The 23,193-nt window shown below is 41.5% G+C and overlaps 1 protein-coding gene across 3 annotated transcripts in view; it reads right to left on the bottom strand.

Annotated features, from left to right (window-relative positions):
* Nucleotides 1-203: 203 nt before the first annotated feature.
* LOC139648987 (replication protein A 70 kDa DNA-binding subunit-like) overlaps nucleotides 204-23,193 on the bottom strand; it is a 31,352-nt gene continuing 8,362 nt past the window's right edge. For 2 of the 3 annotated variants that reach the window (XM_071525272.1, XM_071525273.1), the window contains exons 7-17: nucleotides 22,965-23,091; nucleotides 20,674-20,776; nucleotides 20,466-20,534; nucleotides 18,780-18,972; nucleotides 15,760-15,896; nucleotides 14,975-15,123; nucleotides 12,743-12,872; nucleotides 7,162-7,338; nucleotides 6,900-7,007; nucleotides 6,540-6,626; nucleotides 204-1,081 (exon numbers count right to left, since the gene is read on the bottom strand). In XM_071525272.1, the coding sequence (XP_071381373.1) occupies nucleotides 980-1,081; nucleotides 6,540-6,626; nucleotides 6,900-7,007; nucleotides 7,162-7,338; nucleotides 12,743-12,872; nucleotides 14,975-15,123; nucleotides 15,760-15,896; nucleotides 18,780-18,972; nucleotides 20,466-20,534; nucleotides 20,674-20,776; nucleotides 22,965-23,091 (1,382 nt within the window). In that variant the 3' untranslated portion in view covers nucleotides 204-979. Of the gene's footprint in view, nucleotides 1,082-6,539; nucleotides 6,627-6,899; nucleotides 7,008-7,161; nucleotides 7,339-12,742; nucleotides 12,873-14,974; nucleotides 15,124-15,759; nucleotides 15,897-18,779; nucleotides 18,973-20,465; nucleotides 20,535-20,673; nucleotides 20,777-22,964; nucleotides 23,095-23,193 lie in introns of all 3 variants that reach the window. The other variant, XM_071525271.1, reaches the window with a different exon arrangement.

The following is a 23,193-nucleotide window of genomic DNA, read 5'->3' as shown; positions in this document are numbered from 1 at the left end:
ATTGGAATAAAGAACATTTTTTTTTTTTTAATTATTGATCTTTGCATTTAGGGCTGTAAACGGGATATTACATTATAGGGGTTAATAAATGTTATTTTGTTTGAATTGTTAATTATTGACACACACACACACACACACACACACACACACACACAGCAAGAAGCATGGATGATGAAGACAAACACTGTTAACTTAACATCTTTTTAATTGCTCTCTTCTCTTGTTTGACATTATTGGAAGTCCAGAAGGAAAACACCCACTCTAATATAGATGCAAGAACACAAAAATGACACGGAGAGAGTAAAACAAATTTTTAAACACTCATCAAACAAAGAGTCATTTTAACAAGCATTCATCACTAAATCCACACAGTCACATGCTAACATGTGCATCTCCCACAGACATTTATCTCCAGCTTGATTTTTTTTAAAATAAAACAATGAAAATGAAATAAATTTGTGAGTCATCTCTCTCTAAAATCTTATTAAACAAACACTGAGCAGATGATGACCTAATGATGTCTAAAGCTAGAGACCTAAATAAAAAAGGAAAAAGGACCTCTAAAGAGGTCAGCTACAACGACTCACATAAAATACCAAATAACACGAGATACATTAAAAATGTCTTCACTTTTCGTCACTCATGAGAAGAAAATAAAATAAAAATGTAAGAAGGTCTAAACCAAAGTTCTTTGTAACCAAAGCAAGTCAAACTTCTTTGTTAAAAACGTCATTAAATTAAAGGTAAAAGTCATCTACATGAAATTTCCACAGTGTCACAACTGACCAGACATTTGTTGGAAGAAAGAGGAAAGCTAAATATCAGTCTTTTGTTTGGCTGCCGCTTAATCAGATGAATCTTTGGTTGCCCCTCTGCTGCCTCAGCCAGATATGCCGTTATCTCACTGGTGGAAAAAGTCAGCGACCGGTCAAAGACGCGTTTCATCACCAGGCGGCCATTTTGACGACCGGGATCAAGTTCAGCTGGCCATTTTGCGGATGCTGCTGAGGAGTCTCCTGCTGTATTCCCTGTGGTCTACTGGCTGGATTTCGATTACTGTTGCCTTCACACGACTCTCATCCTGAAGAGGGAAAAGAAATGTGTTGACATGACTGTAGCACCGTCAGATAAACTGACATTTCTGACAAGTAGCAACACATTTAATTGAACCTCAGAATTCTGAATTGATGAGTAAATGGGCTTAATGAACAAGATATGCAATATATTCTACTTTTCCATGTTACACATAATTGTTGAAATTTCAACAGTTTATAAGAGCAAATAAAATGCCACAAGGTAAATATGTGCATGCAAGTGTCTTATTTTAAGAAAGCTTTGGTCCCCTAATTCAATGTAATTCAGACTTACAAACTTTTCTTTAATCCGAACAACCTCCGCTGGTAAGACACACTGCACATATAGTCGACGATGTTGTGTTTCCTCATAAAGCCTCAAGACCCAAAAATTCCTCTTCACACAAAATTAGATGGATTAACCCCATGACAATAAATTAATGACACAATTAACAATTCCGCTAAGACTCTTTGGACAACCAGCAACAATGGTTTTCATTTTGCCCATTATCTCATATATGATTCAATAGCTCTATTAATATTTTCAATTTGCATCTACCTGAGGATGGCAGGCAAATTAAACGATACAGGGGGTTGTCAAGACAAAGGTCCCACTTGACAGAAGGTGACAACTTATTTAAAAACAATGGTCTTCCAAAGGACAGCGTACTGAGAGGGAGAAAGCTTTTTAATTTGATGCGTCTCCACGAATATTACAATCACATCTGGAGAAAACAATTACTCAGCGGCCTAACATTCACCCCTATTCTGCAATTCAATTACAGATAGGGGCGTGCTTGTGCCCATTGAAATGAACTGGCACCACTTATGGACACCTGAATGAAGACGAATATGTAGGCAGACATCTTCACACACAGCCAGACACAACACCACTTACAAATACACTCATATGCATCATATACAAACTCTACGGGAATCTGATAAGATTATAATGTATCAGAAGGTTAGATTAGATAAAACTTTAAGGACCCCAATTGAGAAACTGAGTTGTTAAAAGCTGTAAAGAATACTATCTAGCAATGGCTATAGGACATGAATGAGAATGGAGCCAATCAAGTATATATCAAGGTATAAATCAAGGCATAAAATGCAACCAGTAATTACAATCAACAGAACATACTGATTAAAATACAAAACTATATGGATTTACAGCGTATGAACATTTACAAATTTACGACATAATTGCAGGGTGTCAAAAATACGCACTGTTGGTTCTCTTCTTATTATTAGATTTACAGAGCGGATGTGCAAGTGTGCATTGTAATTTATTCACACTATCAGGTATACAGAAAGCTGGTGATGTGTAGAGAAATGTGTCCAGGTGTGCAGGTGTGCTTTGTCAAAAGCTATTCACATTATCAAATATATCAAATTTACAGACGTAAGTATAATATTTATCCTTCCATCTACCATCATCATCAAATTTCCAGGTGGAGGTCACATATATACAGAAATGTGGTTTCACTGGGTAATTCAGGTAAAATATGACATTCACATGGCTCTGAATAGCAAGGTTTTATACTGTGTCCATGTGTAGCATCCACACAAAAGTGTTCACCTTCAGCCATGTGAGAATTTTCTCAAATCTTTTTTTACAGAGTGGGGACAGCGAAGGTCCCGCTTGTGATGTTGACAAGGCCTCTGCACAGTGTGGACTGTTGATAATGCAAAGTGAATGTTAAGTGTATGTGTGTGGCTCTCAATGGCCCGTCTGTTAACATAGAGAAGGAAAAAGAGCTCCTCTCTGACACTAATGTATTCATTGAGACAAAATCAATTCATTCACTTCAGACAGATAGATGCACGCACACGCACACACACACGCACACACACACACAGACAGAAGCACTTGTATCCACATAAAAACACGTTCAAGGCACTCATCCAGACAAAGCCAGATCCACACACACATCTTTTTGCAACTCAAAACACACTTATTCTATCCTGTTGATAATCAAGTAGAGCGTAGTATCATCAGCTTAAAATGAAAGGTGCATCATGATAGTGTAACTTGACTAATTGATGATCATTGATCTACCGATCTAATGCTGATAATGTAGTCTCTCTCTCTCTCTCTCACATGCACACACACACACACACACACAAACTTCACAAATAATTAGGGTAATGAACATGCAGTTAGCGTGGAATCGATTAAAGAAAGTACACACATGATAAGACTCAATATAGCTTAGTGGACGGAATTCATTACAAATAAACGCTTCAGCCCATTCCCAAATACCAACTGTATAAATAATATTGGATTGGCTTTTAACAAATGCAAATTTGATGTTTATGCAGACAACACACTCATGTGTGCTCCCGATCCTGCAGGATAAATCTGATATTCAGTTTGGTCTGAATTCTATTAACTGGCCCATCAACCATACTGAGCTCTGTAGCGACCTGGAAGTAGCATCAGATTCACTTCCTGCTCTCCCACCTCTCAGAGGCACCGCCTCAATCAGACCTGACAGACAGCTGAGATAGCATCACATTTAAAGAAATTCTACATGTTTTGTCTGCCAGGTTCTACTTTATTCTGCCTCCTCAACATTTGTACATTTATCTATATTTAGATATAAACCAAATGTAACTATTAGAATCTTAATTTTCTACATGTCATCTATACTGATTAAAATATAAATTAATGCTCTTCAGCAAGATCTTTTTTTAATATACTGTATACATATATTTTTTGGCAACAAATTTGGTGATTATACAGTCTCTGCTGTGGTGTTATATTTTGCATTTCCCAGAGACCACTTGTCAATCAAACAGTGTGTCCAGTACTGTGATGTGTTTCTATTATTGTACCGGGTGTTTAGAACAGTAAATGTAAAAGCTTTCGTGAAGTGAATATAGATTGAATCCCTGTTGTGTTACATCAATCGGTGATAGAGAATAGAAAACAAATAGGACATTTATTAATATGAAAATGTCATGGGCTATTACTTTAAACTTTAACAAAACTATAATTTGTCATGAACTGTAGGCTGACATTTACAGATAGTCTACTTCTTTTTTAATCATAAAATATAGGTCATGGGCTGAACTTCGTCAAAAGTAAAAACAGAGACTCTACAATAACTCACACTGTACCACTGCAATCAGCAAATATGTAACATTCAGCTATAGGCCTGTGGGGTCTAATATTTATAGTAGACAGCACAGAAAACTTTTGGGGATTTGAGTGCATTGTGCTTGTTAAGTCTAACAAGCGGTAGTTTATCATCTCTGCTCTGCCCTAAATGTTATAATACCAACATGAGACACATGTGTTTGCAAAAGAAGTTTAAACCACAACTCTAAAAATTATCCTAACCATGGTTGCTCTCTCTCTCTCTCTCTCTCTCTCTCGTTACGGAAAGTGGTGCAGCACAAATTGTGTGAGTTCATTAATCTTGTTGAGCTTCAACATTTCATTACATCGCTCTACTTTTATGAAATCAGCGTGACAGAAGTTTGATCTGTTTGTCTTGTGTCAACTAACCTTGCCGCTGTGAGCTGTGCACAAGTCTGGGGGAGAGAGTCGACGGAGAGAGAGAAAGACGCTGCACAATAGTGAAGCAGAGGCTCTGCAGACCGTGTGACACTTACAATGGCTCTGTCAGCCTAAATCAAGTTCATAGCTTAATAATTACTAGCCTAAACATTATCTATTCTGGACAAAATAAGTGTAAGTCTCCAGTATAACATTAAATTATCAAATTATGTATCAATTTTGAACTTCACTGGCAGAGCTCAGTAAAGGGGATCTATTCCCATTTTGGCTATAGAGGTCAAATCTTACCACTAATATTCTACAACAATGAAAAACAACTTTTAAATAAGATAATATCTAAACATTTAGAACTAAATCCCAGTTTGAGACTGCCATTATACCACTGTTCCCATACATTTTCCAGTATTTCTCCAGACTTTAACTGGTGAGTAACCTGAGTATGCCGATAGCTCACTGACTGTCACCTAGCCATATCACTCCGCAGCTGAACATTACTCTTCACTGCAACAAATATCACCGTATGTCAAATGAGCCTACAGCTACAGAAAATGTGTATTCATGTGTATCAGGACTGAATAACAATATTTCTCCAGACTTTTTTGTGCAATTGCCAAACTTTTCAAGAGCAGCACATTATCATATGAATTGTGCATACTTCTCCAGAATATGCAGATCTGCTTCTGAGCTCTGCATTGTATCCCAGAGTAGGTTTTGTTGAGGTCACACACCGGACAGCTCCGAGCCCAAGCTACATCTCAATCATTCCACTCAGACTGTCAGTATGTGCCCCAAGTAGCAAATTAGCCTTTCAATAATTAAGCTAATTAGGCTTAGACAGACAATAGCTAAATGCTAATTAGTGCCTAATTAAGAGAAATGAATCCACAGCCGTATTTGTTTTCTGTTATCCCAAGTGCACTGGCTACATAACAAGTCCCAGGTCCCTGTGATACTGACTGACTGAAATGTTTTCAGATGTTTTCAACATGATGTGATTGACATTGTGTTGTGATTATGTCGTATTCTGCACATCTTGTGTTGTAGCTCTACTTGCTTGGATCTACATTTCTGTGAGAGATAATAACTGACGACGTGTCTGGTTGTTAGAAATTCATGAGTGACATTGAGTCCATTAATTAAACGTATTATCTGTTTGATACCAGGACCGCTTGCCACAGATAATAAAATCGGAAACTTTTCAATGTTTGTTTAGCAAGATAGTTCCACTAGCAACTTTCTCTCATTGTTCAGCAAAAACCTACCACTTCAGCCTGCTGCCAGCTCATCCTAAAGGTTTCTAATAGCCAGTGAAATACTTAGTGGCGATCAAAATACCAAATCTGTAAACAATGTTAGTTTTTATACCTCTATCATTTAAAAAAAAAATCTATATTTTCATACATAAACTTATTTAACTGCTGCATTTTATATGGTTTTGTAGCTGAAATGTTGTCACTGTCAACTGACAGAGAATCAGGTTTATGTTTCTAGCTAATGTTAGCCAGGGGTTTGTTATATTGTCTTTATCTCCCCTCTCTATAGCCTATATCTATGTAGCCTTTCCCTACTTTTTGGTTTGTCATATTGCGAAACCACGACTAAACAAGACCATTTACTGCTTTCACGACAATAGCACTTCATTGCTATCTTGGGCATTTTGAAAGCCCATTTATTCAAACCATTATGCCAGTGTATGGCTGAAATAGAATGCCTGCTAGTGTATTAATTTGGAACAGTGATAAGATAGTTGTTTGTAATGGACATCCACCAGCCAATCACAGTCGAGTTTTCCTATTAGGCAGAAATCACTGAAAGAACTCTCATTTCTTGGAGGACAATGATGAGCTCCATTGTGTGTCATTCAATTCTCCTCTTTTATTCCTCGGAAACTAAATTGCATTGTATCAAATTCTATTGTGCTCCAGTTTATAGCCACTTACGTTGTAGGTCTCCAGCTTCATTCTGATTTTAAAGATGTGAGTTGTGAAGTTGGCTTTCTGGAAGACTTCGTCGAATACAGCGTCGTCCTTAGGAACAAACAAAGACACACACACACACACAAAGCAAAAAAAAAAAAAAAAGAAGAAGAAGGTAAACAAAGTCAAGGCCAGAACGCATGAGGACAGCACAGCGGTTTACAGGAAGTAGTCCATTGAAGTTAGACCTTCTGGAAAAATTGAAAAGGCAATTTTCTTGTCAGGATGTGGACAGCCTATTTTAGGCAGAACTGTGTGTGGAAGTGTACGGATATGTGTGCATGTGTGTGTGTGTGAGTGTGTGTGTGTGTGTGTATGTCTCACTGCTTCTCTGAGCTGTCCCAGTGTTTCTGCACTGTGACCTAGCAGGACCTCAGCTGTCTCCTGGAAGCATGTCACCCACTGGTTATCCCCGAAGTCTGCGATGTTAGCCTGGGAGACAAAGAGAGGGGATGAAGGCGAGTGTGATTTTGTGTACGTGTGACTGTGTGATAAGTGAGTGTGTGTGTGTTTGTTTGTGTGCGATCACAGAAGTTACAATATTCCTCAAAGTTTTGGTTTAGACCTAAGTCTGGTTTGAACTTACAGAAAGTAAGAGTCTGTACTTAAAGTTGGGGAACTCTTTGTTACACTTTTCACAGCGGTACAGTCCGTTCTGCTGGTCTATGACCTTCTTGCTGCAGTCTGCAGAGGGACACGCCTGGTACAGACAATTCTCCTTACGGCAGTACAGCACCGTGGCCACGCAGCTGAAGTACTCTGCCTGGGAAAGGATAATAAAAACAGGAGAGAGGAAGACATCAAAAGATGGGGATAGAGCTGCACGATTAATCAAAAAACAATCAAAATCACTATTGCTTACTGCATTTTCTATCATGTAAGAGGCTGCCATTTTTTCCAGATGGAAAGACGCTTCAGGTTCCCCCTTAAACAATGATTGCTACTGTGGAGAATATCTACACCGCAAATCGAGGTGCAAATTGGACAATCTTTTATTCTATTCAAACCGGGTAAACCTTAAGCATTAGCATTTATTTTCAGGATTTTTTACAAATTGAATTTTGTGCCAAAAAAAAAGAGTAAAAAAGCTATCACTACATTTCACATCGCAATCACCATATTTCAGTCACAATATGATTTTTGTCAATTATGTGCAGGTCCATGCCAGAGGAGTAAGCTGACAGAGAGGAAAAAAAAGGACAGAGAGAGAAGTTTAGCATTTTCTTTGCATTTTCTTTCATAATAATTATTGAGAGAGAAAGAATGAAAAGGGGATGAGCAAAACCAAGTGCACACAGGACGCCCTCCAATGTGTTTAAGCTCCCTACAGTTAAAAAACATAAAAAAAATAAAAACTCAGATCAAACTTGGCATCGTCAATAAAACTGTTGCCAACAAGTCTGTCCAGCTGGTAGATGCTTGCTGTTTACACATCTCTATTTGACTTCCAAACAATCTTGGAACAGTTTAAAGAGCGAGCAGAGGGAGTATGAGAATTCTATGCATAATAGATGCAAGATGGGCCTAATCTCTTTCTCCCTGTCTAATACATAAAGTCTGCACACACACACACGCACACTCACACACACACACAGAAAACATGCAAGGTTATATGCAAAGATCCCCATCAGACTTACACATTTGCAATACAGATACAATGAGTTAAACTTTTTCAGTTATGAATTTAAATTAAAGCGTACACAGTCAAACAGAATCAAATTAAAATGCAGCGGCGTTGCGGTAATTTAAACGGATATTAGCACCTTAGGCGGCAGAACTCACACTGGTAGAATCAACAGCTAAAGAGGAAAGAAATGCTAATTCTGAGAGAAAAAGGCTATTCTCTCATCCTGTGGAGAGGCGCAGCATTCCATTTCCATAAATATAAATATAAAGAATGCACACAGCAGATGAACTCTGTCTCCCAGGGAAGAGACGTACACATACACACATGCATGCACACAGACACACATGCGTATTACAAACAAACAGAGGCATGCACTTGTGTGACTACAAACAAATAAGGGCGCACACACACACACACACACACACACACAGATACACACATGTACGCAAACACAGATAGGCCTAACAAAAACAAAGCGGCTCGGGTCAATCAATCTCTACATAATTTCTGCCAGCCTCACCAGAGGGCACTTCTTCTACCAGGAGAGCAGGTCTTAAACAAGATGTTGGAATGAGAGCCAGAATTTAAAATGAAATCCTTTAAAATGCATTCTAAACAACAACTACAAGCTAGAGCTGGGCCAGACTCATTACTAATGTTGGCCTAAATGAGTCTATCAAAGACTCTCTCTAGGACGCTGGCCAAATTCACACACAAACACACACCGACTGAGCGATGCTGCGCCTCGGTTATACAACCCACATATTTTCTGTAAAGTGTTCGGCAATTGCAGTGAATGTAAAAAGGCCATTAAGTTCTCTGCATCCCTTGTGAGATGGCTGACTGTCCTGCGTCCCTGTGACCTCTACAGATACTGTCAGTCAGACTTACAGCCCTCTGACACTTCCTTCCCCCTAGCCAACACTGAGTCACAGCCTTATAATCTGTCCACCCATCCATCTACCCATGCCACACAGTGAGAGCCCCTCCAAAACACAAGCTAACAAGGATTTTTTTTATTTTTTTTTAATTGGGAGAATTTACCCCGTTAGCAACAGCCCTCTCCCACTCTCGTGTTTTTCCGCCTGCATGCCTGCCTCATCAGATTTTGCAGACTTGGGTAGATTGGAGCGCTGCGAGGTGGGATGGCGATGCGTAGGGAAGGTGGCAGGGGGGTGGATGTGGTGGAACGAAAAGAAAGCCTCCTGATTCGGGGGCTTGTCGAGGCCTTGTGATGTCGGCAGATGCTACCGAGAATGTAAGGATGGAGGTCAGCGGGATCTGGACCACAGAAAATTCCATCACGACTAGACTGAATAAATCCCCCTGCATTTGTCATCGTCTCTCCCTTTCTCGCTCTGCTTTTTTCCTCTCCCTCTGTATTCCAGTGTGTACACGGAAGCCTTGGGCAAAGTCTTAACCTTAAGCACACTGAGGAGAACCTAGAAGAACAGCATGACTAATATCACACACAAAAACAGATACACGCAAACACACACATACACACACATACATCAGTGAATACAGGCTTACCTAAAGATACATACAACGCAAGCACATGCACACAGACACACACAGACACACACACACACACACACACACACGCACGCAGAGCATTTTGAAAATAGTTTTCATTCCTATCACACTAAATCCCTGTGTCACCTTCTGGCACCCAAATGCAATTAAAATTTGTATGTGGCAGGGCAACGAAGTGAAAATCTACTTCACATAATTGACGTGGTTGCACATGCCAACTTAAATACTTGTCCTAGAACCCCAACACACACACACACACACGTACACACACATACACACAAGACTACATTAATTAGAAATGGCGTACACACGCACATGCACACACAAGACACACAGACGCAGACACGCACACACACACACACACAGAGTCACAGTCATGCACATGCATGCAGGCAAACCAGGTAGAATGCTAAATTAGATTCCTTCAAACTAAAACCTAATGAATGGGATTCCATTATTACCAAAGCTGCAGCCTCAGAGTATGTGATAGACAACCTCCTTAAAGCCGTTCAATTACAGAAAGGGGGAGAAGAACGGTGAAGGGGGTGCATGGGGTAGAGAGTGAGAAAAAATGGGGTGTGAGAAGACAAAAGAGAATGAGAACGAGGAAAAAAAAAAGCAGAGGGGAGAAAAGAATCTGAGCCTCAATTATTTACACACTCTCACCTTTCAACTCCTTTCCCCACATCTGCCTCTCAACTGTTCCTTTCTGCATCCTTTTCTCAATACCCCCTTGCCACTTCTCTCTCTAAGTCACCACACTCCTCTCTCTCTCTCTCTTTCCTCTCACTCTTTTTTTCATATGGCCTCATTTCCTTCTCTCCTTCAATGCAGGTTTATAAGTGATGTGAAGTTTGAGTGGCTCTGCCGGGCTACTCCTACGCCGTCTCTCCCACGTTCTCCGTCCACTCTGCTTCCCTTCCGGTAGTGTTACGCCCCATAGGCTTCCTCTGCCTCCGCCGCGTAATTAGAACTTTTTATTAGAAACTGCGTTAATTAGAAACTGCTTACGGGTTCCTTTCAAAATCAAACTTGAGGGATGAGGGAGATTGGACATCTAATTCATTTGATGGAACGTTTTGAGTGGCACACACCAGTTACACTGCGCTGTACTTGAAATAGTCCAAAGCAAAACTTATTAAAATGCCATGAGAGAGTTCTCGCATGATCCTCCAACAGCATAAGACACTTTGATCCGTACTGTGAACATGTGAACAATACCAGCTCTCTCCCAAAGCTAAAACAAGAGAACCATGACTCTAATCTGTGAAGTCATACCAAGGCACAGCCTGCAGCTGCTCTATTTACAATGAATGGGAGACTGACTGTGGATTTATGTGTTTGTCTAAACGCTTACATTCAAATGAGGGTGAGCAGCAGTCAGTTCTAAATCAGAAAATCCGTGCTTGTTAGCAGAAAATCATCCTTGATGGCATCGAGTAAGTGACCTTTTCCAGTTTGATCTCTGTGTAGCTGCACATTTATATGAAAACATATATTAAAGGAAAATTCCACCCTCTGGTACTCTTACATTGTTATATATTACCAATTTGTGATGTTCAGTATATACCAGGAGATATTTTGTGATGAAATGTCATTTATTTTTTGTATTTTATTTACTCACTTTCCTTCAACCTGCCTCATCTAATTCTATGTCAGTAAGTGATTTCCTACATTCATACATGACTTCAGGCGTGAACTTCACCTGTGGGTTTTATGTGTAGGTGGAGGGAGCATGAGTGTGAAAGTGAACGAGTCGAGAAAAAGTCGCGGGTGCACACTATACGTCAAAAAGCTGTGATCAACTGTAGCCAATGAGAGCTTGTGAAGAAACCCGGTGCAAGAGGTGGGAACGATAAACAGACTCAGAACAGACAATCCATGATGCTTGTGTCTCCCCAGCCATTCTCTCCTCCAAATTCAGCGTCTGGCCCTCTTTTCCTGCACAGGCGACAAAAGCAGGAAGCTGCTGCTCCATGTCAAGCTCCATCTGCCACACTCAAGTCACGTGAAAACCCGTCACCTTCCGCGTTTGTTTTCACGAGATAGCGGAGTATCGAGATGCCTCGCAACCAAAATCCAAGTGAAGAATCTTGTAGTGCGTGACCCTTGTCTGTGCCACATCGTTTAGTGTGTGCACCAATATGTTGATGAAAGACAAGGAACTAAAGGAAAGGACGTCATTTAATGAGAGTAGTAGAGTGATTTGGGATTTTGATATTGAACTACAGAAATTACACAAAACACATCTTGTGGCTGCATTACATTCTGGTCTATTGAGGCTTCTGTTGAAATTGGTCTTTCTTCCTCTTCTACGATAGGCTTCTCCCTGTATGATTATTGAATGTCGATGCAAAATGGCAAGTCTAGAAATAAGCCCTTGCTCTTTGATTTTGAGTGACTGACACCAAAACCTGACATTTACCATTGATGTGTGTTCAGTCTGAATATTGACTATAAAAGTCACTCTGACGAACGGTCAGCCGGGCTGGTCTGTCAGTCCCACAAATGTCAAAAACCCCACTGCGCATATAAAGCCATGGGATAAAGAGATACAATACCTATACATTTCTCAGGCAGCCACACTGGTGCTTTAGCTCACTTGGCAGGGCAGTGGACTTTCCTGCAGGGTCTGAACAGAGTTTGACTCTTGAACCCAGCAAGCACAGAATGTTTACATTATGCTATTTGACATGGTGAGTTAAAAAGAGCATTTTCCCACCAAGACACTAAGAAAAAGTTTACGCCCCACACCAAACTCAAGCGTTTAGTTTGATAACACTCGTTGATGTTGCACACAGTCAAGAATAGGTCTAAATAACAGATCATCGATTAGGCCTATTCATGAACATCCCTGTTAGTGACTGCACAATCTAGTATCGGCCTACTTCAGACTACCACTTGTCACAATGACCACAATAAGGTAACCTGCATCTGGTTGCAGTGTGAGCGTGTGTGTGTGTGTGTGTGTGTGTATGTGTGTGTGCATGCGTGTTTGCTATACCTTCTCTCCTTGTCCCAGGCATTCATTCTTAACGTCGCTCAATGTTTTCCAGTTGACCCTTGCTCCACTGCCCGCTGACCTCGTCTCTGTCAGGGATTGGCTGTTTAGTGCGTAGCCCTCCTGGTAATACCTACGCAACATTAACACACACATGTTCACAGACATGTTCACACACCAATAACCACACACACATACATGTAAAACATGACATTCGTTATTCAGAATGTAGGGAGATGGAGAGCAAGGGCGAAAGGGGAAGGAGGGTTTGTTGAGGAAAATGAGAAGAGGAACACAAACAGAGCGTGCTTCAGAACGCAACTAATGATCCCCAGATTCTCAGGTGATTACACTACACAAGATACACCATCAATATTAGTCATCTGAGAATATATCTGGGTGTATGTATGTCTGTGTGAAAAAGATTAAGTGAATGCAAGTGCATCTGTGTCTTTGCATATATTAATACACTTTGATTTTTCCCGTGTAGCAGAAAAAAAAATTTGTTCTACAACACTAAGTAAAGAGAGTATACTACATCTGCTGTTATCTAAAGGAGCCATCTTCAAGTTTCATTTAACTATTCCCTTAATCCCTTTATTGATTGACAGCCACCGCACCTATATCCTGCAATCTATTTCATACACCATTCATACACCAATCTGTTAATCAGCCTTTTATATTTCTATCCATATATGTCTCTGTGTCTGTCCCTCTGTCCGTCCATCCATCCATCCATCCATCCATCCATTCAATATCCCTTTCAACATCTCAGTGCATCAGTGTGACTTCTACTCTGTATTCTAGCCAAGCAGAGCGCAATCTAATCAAGGCATCATCCACATTCATTAGTTTTTTCAATTATGCAAGTAAGCCTGGTCAAAACAGTCCCACAATGCACTGCATCGCCACGGGAACCAGAGTCAGACAGACACTCTTTGTTTTTACAAAATGCAGACCTAAATGTTAAAAAGGAGTGGAGGCATACTGCGCTACTTTCTCCCCCTGCTCCTTGAATAACATTCGTTGTCATTCATTCACCGCTGTCAGCGTGTAAACTGGGGAGAAGACCAAACAGCAGTGGAGATCAGGGAAAAAAAGCCAGGGATTAGAGAGGAATGGAAGGAGGAATGAAAGGAAGGAGGGGCGCCGTTTTTTAGTTATTTAGTCCTTTGAACGTCAGGATGAGATGGTGTATTGACCAGAGACTAATAAGACCGAGATTAAAGCTGGAGCAATGGAGCCTGCCTCTCCCTCTCTCTCTCTCTCCCTCCCCCCCTCCCTCTCCCTCTCTCTCCTTCTCTCACACACACAACACACAAACACACACACACACAGAGTAACTGCTGTAACTAATGCAATGCACACAAAAATGGCCAAGGCTATTGTTCATGGAGTAATTAGCCAAATTTATAAATCAGACACTAATGAGTAAAAGAGCGTGCTGAATAATGCCCAGTGTTCTGAATAATGCCTGCAGGTACAAACATTCCCCTTTATTTACCATATTCACACCTGGAAGCTGTGAGAACACTGCTTGACGCAATCTTCTGCCTAAGAATAGCATTCCGTCACTGTGCACCGTGTAACACATATCACATGCACGCTAAAGTACTTGTTGGACATATATACAGGCAGAAAAATATGCATTTATATTTCAGCAGTGGCCAGACTTGGGAACGGTCTTAATGAGTGAATGAGTCATCACTCAAAATCCCTGCACAGGAACTGCTAATAAGAATCCAGTTTGATGTGGTTCACTGTGTCCCCATCTTTGTGCGTACACACACACACACACACACACACACACACACACACACACACACACACACACACAGTAGCAGTTCAATGTTAGAATCCAGAAATATCCGTGTTCCCGTTATTCTGTTATTCCCTCCATCCCGTCCTCTCTACATCCTGTCTAGAGTATCCCACTGGGACCGAGGAGGCGTGTGGTACCAGTCTCCCGACGTGTGATCATCAGGGTTTTATGCTTATGTACGTGCATATAGGTGTGTGTGTGTGTGTGTGTGTGTGTATGAATGCATGTATGAATATTTCCACATGTATGCATTACAGCAACAAGGAGGTCTCTGTTTGTAGAGCTATGTGCATGTATAGGCATATTGTGTCTTGTCTGTTGCTTGTGAATAGTGTTTGGATGACTGTGTGTGTTGCGTGTATATGTGGACAATTGTTTGGGTTTGTGTGTGTGTGCTTGCGAGTGTGACTCACCAGGCCCTCAGTCGAAAGGCCTCAGGTATGTCTGGGTTGACCATGACTGTTGAGCTAAACAAAACAGAGAGAGATCTGCCCCCAAAATCAGACAGGCGAGCTCCTTTGATGGCGACTACAGGAAGCTCAGAGCCATCAAACCTCTCTGCCTAGAGAAAGAAGAAAAAACTATTAAAGGGAGTAATGAAGAGAGAAAGAAATAGAGAACAAGAGATGGCAGTCATATTATTGTCTTTTTTTATGTTCACTGTCTGTAGCTTGGAGTGACCAGAAAGCGATATGTGAGCATGGTGTGCTTTTATAATTGGACAACCTACGAGTTAATACGAAACCCATTTTTGGATTTTGGCAAAGAAGAGGGATTAGCCCTTGCAGATTGAATGAGCTTAGAGAAGAATAGTGCCATTTCATGCAAATTCCAGTTTTATTTAGCCTTCTGTCTGAAATCTGGGACTCTGGTCCAAAACACTCCTGAAGGTCACAGGGTTGAATTGACCGATTCAAATTTTACAGCCCAGAAAACCCAATCAAACATCCCCTAAACGCAAGAGCACACACAGGGATATGCACACACACACACCGACACAGATGCATACGCACCCATGCACACACACGCACGGGCACCTACACAAACAGACAGATTAATTACACCATGCTTAACATATCTTCATGTTTAACTGCAAATCCATCGCTGGATACAGAGAGAGAAAGGCAGAGAGAGAGAGAGAGAGAGAGAGAGAGAGTGAGAGGGAGTGAGAGTGAGAGAGAGAGATTATAGTTATTACCTCCTCTCCCCACAGTGTGACTGTCACCACTTTGCCAGTGGTGTCCATTAAGTTGAGGGCTCTCTTGGAGACTTCTCTGCTGGTCTTAGTGGTGATACGGGAAACCTCCTCTGCACTCTTACACACTCCAATCACATCTACAGACAGAGAGATACATCTTACATCTATATCTATTGATAGCTCTTACTGCAAGTACAGGTAGACAAACATAGTTACAGTGTGGTAAGGGAAAGGAGGAGAGGAGAGAGGGGAGGGGAGGGGAGGGGAGGAGAGGAGAGGAGAGGAGAGCCTTTAGAGAGGAGGAGGAGAGGAGAGGAGAGGAGAGGAGAGGAGAGCCTTTAGAGAGGAGAGGAGAGGAGAGGAGAGAAGAGGAGAGGAGAGGAGAGGAGAGTGGAGCCTTTAACAATACAGACTTTTGACAGACTTTTGAATTGTGTCTTCATGGTATAAACAGTGAAAATGCCTGCTTTACATGGTGTGAATCGGTGATCAGATCATAAGCAGTTAAAGATCCAACATGGCAGAGCTGACACCCCTTGGTTATTGCCAAGTCATTAGAGCCAGACTGACATAAATGTCATACCAGGCTGGCTAACACCCAAGCCCGCATTCCAAATCACAACGAACACACTCATTCCTCATTCATGTTCCCTGTCATGCTCAAGGCCTAAACAATTCATTCAGGATTACCGCACTGAAGAGCAGTCGATGCTGAGCTGTGAGAAGGTGAGGAGCCTGGCCTACCACAACTAACATTACAACCTAAAACAAAACAAGTCAAGTCCAATTAATTTACAAAGCACTTATAACAAGGTTTGTCACAAGGTTCTACAGAAAGCAAAGGACACAAATACAGATAAAACAACAATAAAACAATGGAAAGGGACAATAACGATAGGGGAAATACATCACAAAGACATGGAGGTAGAGATGTTTTGTGTGCGTGTGTGAGTGGGAAAAAAAATGATTGAAAGAATCATATTAATTATGCGAAACTGTCATTCTCTAAACTTCATCTCCCCGTCTCCTACCTCCACTAACCTTTTTCTAAACTTTCCCTCTCACCCCCTCCTTCTCTATTCCTCCCTTGCTCTCTGTCTCTGCTCTCTCAGCCCTCCTTAATTCCATTATGATTGAGACGATGTCATCCACCTCTGAACTCCATTATCACCACAGGAACAGGCTGACAGTTCTCATTACCATGTTATAATCCCCTATTTAACAAAGGAGAGGAGAGGAGAGGGATGGAGAGTGAGGAAACGGAGAGAGACAACAGACAACACACATGACATATAGTGCTGCTCCTCTGCGACTGTTGCAGACAGTAAAACCCTTTAGTGTGTCTCTGAACTGGCTGCACTGCTCTGGACAAAAAGATATGCCTTTGTTGTGCTTATTATGCAATATTATGACTTGGTATGTAAACCTACACTACCAGTCAAAAGTTTGGACACACCTGATTGAATGTACTATGTTTTTCATTATCTTAAAGCCATTTTGATCTAAAGGCTTAATGCATAAATGCTTGAAATCTGTTTCCTAGACAAATATAAACAGTGAAGTTGATGCCTATGTATAAATTTCTTTCCAAAGCTTTTGCCTTTCCATCAAGGCTAAGGGTGGCTACTTTAAAGAATCTAAAATATAAGATAGTTTTGATTTGTTTAACACTTTTTTCGTCATTGCATAATTCCATTTGTGTTATTTTATAGTTTTGATGTTTTTACTATAATTCTAAAAATGTGGGAAATACTAAAAATAAAGAAAAATGTGGTGTGTCCAAACTTTTGACTGGTAGTGTTTACGTGTTATCCAGGTCGTAAAATGTTGACTGCATCAATAAAACCACCGACAGTTTCCAAATCTACAGCACAGACACAAGAATCGCCCACAAATGGCCAAATCCAGTAACATGCAATGTTATTTCCTCTGCCTTCTTTTATCGTACTATTTACTGCCAGTCGCGGCAATGCCCACCAAGTGCAATTACACTAACAATTACAACCTCATTCCCCCAACTTCAGAAACATTAGCAGGTCACCACTGCCACACATGTGCATTATCTCCCTAATAACATTGAGCAGAGGCTGACTGCCAACACGCCTAAATAGCCAATTTCAACCCCAATCTATACCGGGACGTTCCCAATTTACCTGTCACAGAGATAAGACATTGACGTGAGGCAAAGAGGGCAGGCACCGCAACTAACCTTCATAAAAACAGTGGAATGAGCATTATCCTCTTTTTATCTCTCCTCTATACTGTATGCCTGAATTAACTTCCCCTTTGACCCTGTTCTAATGTATTATTCCAGGCTGTACTATTGATTGACACAGGCCTATCTATGTACCTCAATCATTTACTATCTATATCTATATCCTTTAATTGATTGGGGTGGCAGGGTTGACTGAGTGGTTAGAGAGACCATCCAGGAAGTGAAAACCCACCAGTTCAAATTGAACCCCTACCTACTCACGCACTGTAAAGCGCATTTTATAGTCGAAGGCAACATAAATGTAATGTAAAGCGCACATGTAAAGAACGTGTGACGCTTACATTTAAGTTTTTATACTTCTGCGTTGATGTGCATGTAGCATCGTTGAAATGCCGTACACAGGGTGGCAGTGTTTTAAAAAAAAAAATCATATTGCACCAAAACTAAACAATCACCGGCAAAAACAAACATGGACGAGACTATAGCAATGCAGCTGGAGGAATGGGATGTTTTGGAGCGGTCATGATCGTCTATGATCAACCAATCATAGTGCGTGACTCCACGTATACTCAACGCAAAGTTGAGATTCTTGGGCAGGTATGCAACACCTCTGCAGAAACCCTTTTCAACCCCACATACGTGTCAAATAGCGTCAGTTTACATGCAGAGACGCTATTTCCATTAAAGTATAAAATGTGCTTAAGTCGTTCTGGAGTCATCAGCTAAATGGCGAAAATGGAAATGTAAACACACTCTTCGAATCCTGCTGCCTCTGTGTCTTGACCACCCTCCTCCTCCCCCTTACCGATGATGGCATCCTTGTCTCTGTTCTCCAGCTCGGCGATGGGCACGAAGTCGCACTGCATGGTGGGAACGCCCTGGCTGTCACCGCAGGGCACGATGGAGCTATTAGCATGGAGCGTCATCTCGTACTCGTTCTTCAGCGTTGTGTACTGCTTGTTGGCCATCTTCAGCGAGGCCTTGCTGATGTAGTACACCTATAGAGAATGGGCAAGCAAGATGTGTTATAAAATTAGACCTAATCAAACTGTACCTGTGAATATGAGGCAGCTATGATTGAACAGATTCATTGACTTTATTGATCCTGCTAGGGAAATTATTTTTCTTACAATACAATGGGGCCAGCTTTTGTTCTCACCCAAACCACATAATAAGACTGGAAAAGCTTCAGGTCCTACGAAGATGTGGTGTCATATCAGCACCATCACTTCTCTAATTCACCAGAAAATAGAGGCGGCTGAGAGTGAGTCTGCTAAACAGCACAATTTAAACTCAATCTGCAAGGCACACTTCTTCATTTACTCTCTCCAAATCTCTCAATATCCTCTCGCTCTCTCTCTCTATTTTTGTCTCTCTCTCCGTCTCACTAGTTCTCCCTCTCTCTCACTCTCTGTCTCTCTCTCTCCCTCTCTCCCTCTCTTCTTACCCCACACAGAGATAGGAGCATGAAACTAATGTGATAAGCATTCTGGCCGCTTAGAGCCAGTCACGCCCACTCACTGTTCTGTCAATACTCAGACCACGAAGGGAAGACGGATTCATTCCTTTATTTATCTTTGGAGGGCAGAGGGCACAAATTGGATCTGGGGCTGTGTTGGGAGTCACTGCTACTGGCTGATACCTGAGCCAGTGGGGCTAGCAAAGTGATGGCCGGGGTTAATTGAGTTATTAAGCTCTGTGGGCTAGACTGAGCCCAGCAAGAACCTCAGCATGTGTTCTATCTGTCTGTAATTACATAGGTATATAGGAACATGCACGGGGCATGTTCTGGGTGTTTGGAGTGAGTACTCCCCATCTTTGCACAAAGGGTATACACACTAATATGTCTAACTTCTACACTGAGACAAACAGTAGCAAGGATCCCTCATTCAGCTGGTCCCTAGACTGGTGCTAAGTGGCACTTGGGTTCTTACTAGCCACCATGATGCTCTGGAGGACGTTCACCACCCCCTGATGACAGGTCACTCCTTAGCGAAGGTTTCAACTCACTGCGTGACCAAGTTTTAAATCATTTATTGAGTGACATTCACTATTCACCTATATCGCTACCTAATGGCAATGTTACAGCCCAGCTTGTGTAGGTTAATCATGTTAATAATATTAATGATAATGTGATACTTTTTTTTTTTATTCCTCTAGGCAAATTCTCTTTTGCTTGGCCCCTCCATGGCGCAGGGTCAGCTACAGAGCTGGTAGGGATTCAGAGTCTTACTGAAGGACAGCAAGGCAGATGCTTGCTGACACGGGGGTTTGAACCACAGGCCCTTTGGATGAACGATCTTCCTAACAACTAGCCCTCCCTGCTGCCCCCAGCACCCCTCTAGGCTGACTGGTTTGGCAAAAAAAACAGTGCCGTTTATTCTACATTTCTTCCCTTTACTAAAATGCAGGAGTATCTTAGTATCTTAAGTTTCCACGTAGTCGTTATCGCTTCAAGTGTGGATGGATGTGATAAGTGGAAGTCACTCACCTTGCCTTGCTCCACTAAAGGGAAAAACTTGTCCACCTCCTTGTTGAAGGCTGTGATCTTGATCTCCCCCTGTCAACCAGAAGCACATTTCTGTTAAACAACATCGCGTGCCCCAGAAAAAGATAATACAGCCATGCCTGACACATGTTGACAAGTGCACACATGACAGACAGCCATGCGGGGCTTGTAAAAGCTGCCCTCTACTCACACTCTCATCCACAATCTCAAAGGAGAAGAGCTTGCCCTCTCCTTTAGAGTTACTCCAGGTGCGGATGCTGGACTTGTTGGTGACACGGGCTCTGATGGTCCACCTGGGGATACAAACAGAAGGGTGGGATGACTCACGTCCTGCGAAGACTTCCTTGGTTAGTGGTTTATTATGCAGCTCACATTTAGTTTAATGTTATGTAATAATGACTCAGTGTTTAAAGCTATGTGTCAACAAAAATAACTTTGGAGAAAAAGGCAGAAAATGCCAACGCATTTTTAATTGGAAAAAACACCTTTGTTTAAGTTTATACTGTCACATTAACATGTTTAGGGATAGTGACTTCTGAACTGACTCCCTGTTGAAGACAAAATGCCCAAACATGTTGGAGTTTTTAAATGATTCAATATGAACTATTAATTCTAATCTTTGCAATTTTTCCACTTGAAAGAGCCTTGGTGCCTTTCCTCATGTTTTCATTTTCTATTTCCAGCAACAACTTTCTTTCATGTGAATGCCTACAGAACAACTTAATCTGCATTTTCTATTTAAAAAATTGCTTTCTTTGACCACCGAAAAGGTTATGAGCAATTAAATTTCAGACGTTACCGTCTAAAGGTGAGCAAAAAGAATAAACAAAGAATGCTGCAGAGTCACACTTTAAACAGCTCCCTTTTTGTTAATGAGCATCCCAACTCAGCTCACGTCACTCACCAAAGTGCAACACAACTGTGCAAAAGAACAATTCCCAGGGAAATTGGATGAGTGTCTTTTCGGTTTCTTTAAAGTTACAAAAAAGAAAAAAAAGGCATCCAGCAACTTTCTTTTCAAAGACTGAGCTAGGTGTTGTACAACTGCCAACTCCTGGATGCATTTAAAATGTGCTCCTTGTTCTGTTTTTAACAACAGCCAGCCAAGCACCACAGTTTATGCAGCAGTGAGCTTTTTGACTGCGTTGATAATTGTGCAGTGGAGGATATTCATACCATAACTTTGCCAGCAATTAAATCCCCTATCATGAGAGCAGCTGCTGGCCCGGAGTGAACCCCATTCCCTGCTCAGTATGGATAAGACTGCTACACCAAGGTTTATGGCAGCTAAAAGCCAATTATAGTTGCTCTAGATGCTATTACTTAACACCAACAGAATGGGATGTAAAGGCCATGCAAACGCACATGAAAGAGCACATGTGCACATACAGCGCATCCCCACAGAAAGCTATGTAATCTTTTGTGTCACACACACACACACACACTTTAGTTCATGCAAACACATGTAGAAGAACCGTAGCTGCTGAAGTCATCTGTTTTCCTTACTGTAGGTACTCCCTGACTTCAAAGTTAGAACAGTCATCAGTTTATTACAACACCTAGAGGCACAGTTATCTTTACAGCTTGCAATTTCAAACTTGGCTACGTTATCAGAAGCCCAAACATGGAGAGTGAGTTGACAGGATACCTTTACTCCAATCTGGACAACTACATCGTGCTATCCTGTGCTCTTCTCCTTTTGTGGCCAAGTTTAAGGTCACAGAAAGAGACTTAAGCCTAATGAAACGATAAGAAGGGAGAGGGAAAAAAAAAACAGCAGTAAAATGGAACCCTGGAGGAGGCAAAGAAATTGGGAGAGGGAAGGAGGAAAGAACGGGTTGGGCCAAATCCCCACCGGGCCAAATAACAGAATCAAAACCTCAGCAGCAGACCATAAAAACCCAGCGGTACCTGCCGTTAAAGCGTCCATTTCTGAGGCGACAGCGGCCATTTCATTTCATTTCCATGCAAATGGACTGACTAACATGCACACGCACAAATCCACACACTCACACGCATTGATATAGAAAAACGAATGCTCACATATGCATGCAAGCAAGCACACACACACACACACACACACACACACACACACACACACACATGTGCACACAAACACATATACACACATACACACACCTCTCCAAACATGCCCCAAAGTGCTACTCAGGAATGGCAGTAAAAGAGGAAGTAGATTCACAGTGTGAGAGGAAATAGTTTGGCTGATGAATGAGCGGCAGGAAATAGGTCGCAAAAAAATCTAAATTAAATCATAAATGCCCAGAAAATGCAAAATTTCCTTGCGATTTAGGCAGCAAATATGATTGAATTAATTTCTACCTGTACAGCTGTATCATTTGAAATTGTCCACTGCAGAATCCAAGTCACACTCACATTCCTATACTGTACATGTGTATGAATATGCGCACATGCAGACTTGGTCACAGACACACACACACACACACACACACCTTGACTTACTTGGATTGGTAGGGGTTGAGGCTCGTGATAGGGACCATTTTTACTGGAGAGGTTTGAGAAGTGCCGGGTGCCATCATGGGTGTCTTCTTCACAAAACCTCTGCCACGGCCTCGGCCAAAAGAAGGGGCTGCTGGGAAACAGAGTCAGGAGGATGCTTAGAGGAGAACTACAGATCAACGAGATGGCAAAGTTTCCCACACTCTGGATAAACATTAAGCAGTACAAATTT

This window comes from Centroberyx affinis, unplaced genomic scaffold (assembly GCF_046629955.1).
Source record: "Centroberyx affinis isolate AG114_WGS23_722 - 3 ecotype Tasmania unplaced genomic scaffold, CSIRO-AGI_Caff_v1 ptg001279l_1, whole genome shotgun sequence".
NCBI lineage: Eukaryota > Metazoa > Chordata > Actinopteri > Beryciformes > Berycidae > Centroberyx > Centroberyx affinis.
The sequence above is the reverse complement of the archived record's forward strand: the minus strand, read 5'-3'. Positions and strand labels throughout refer to the sequence as shown.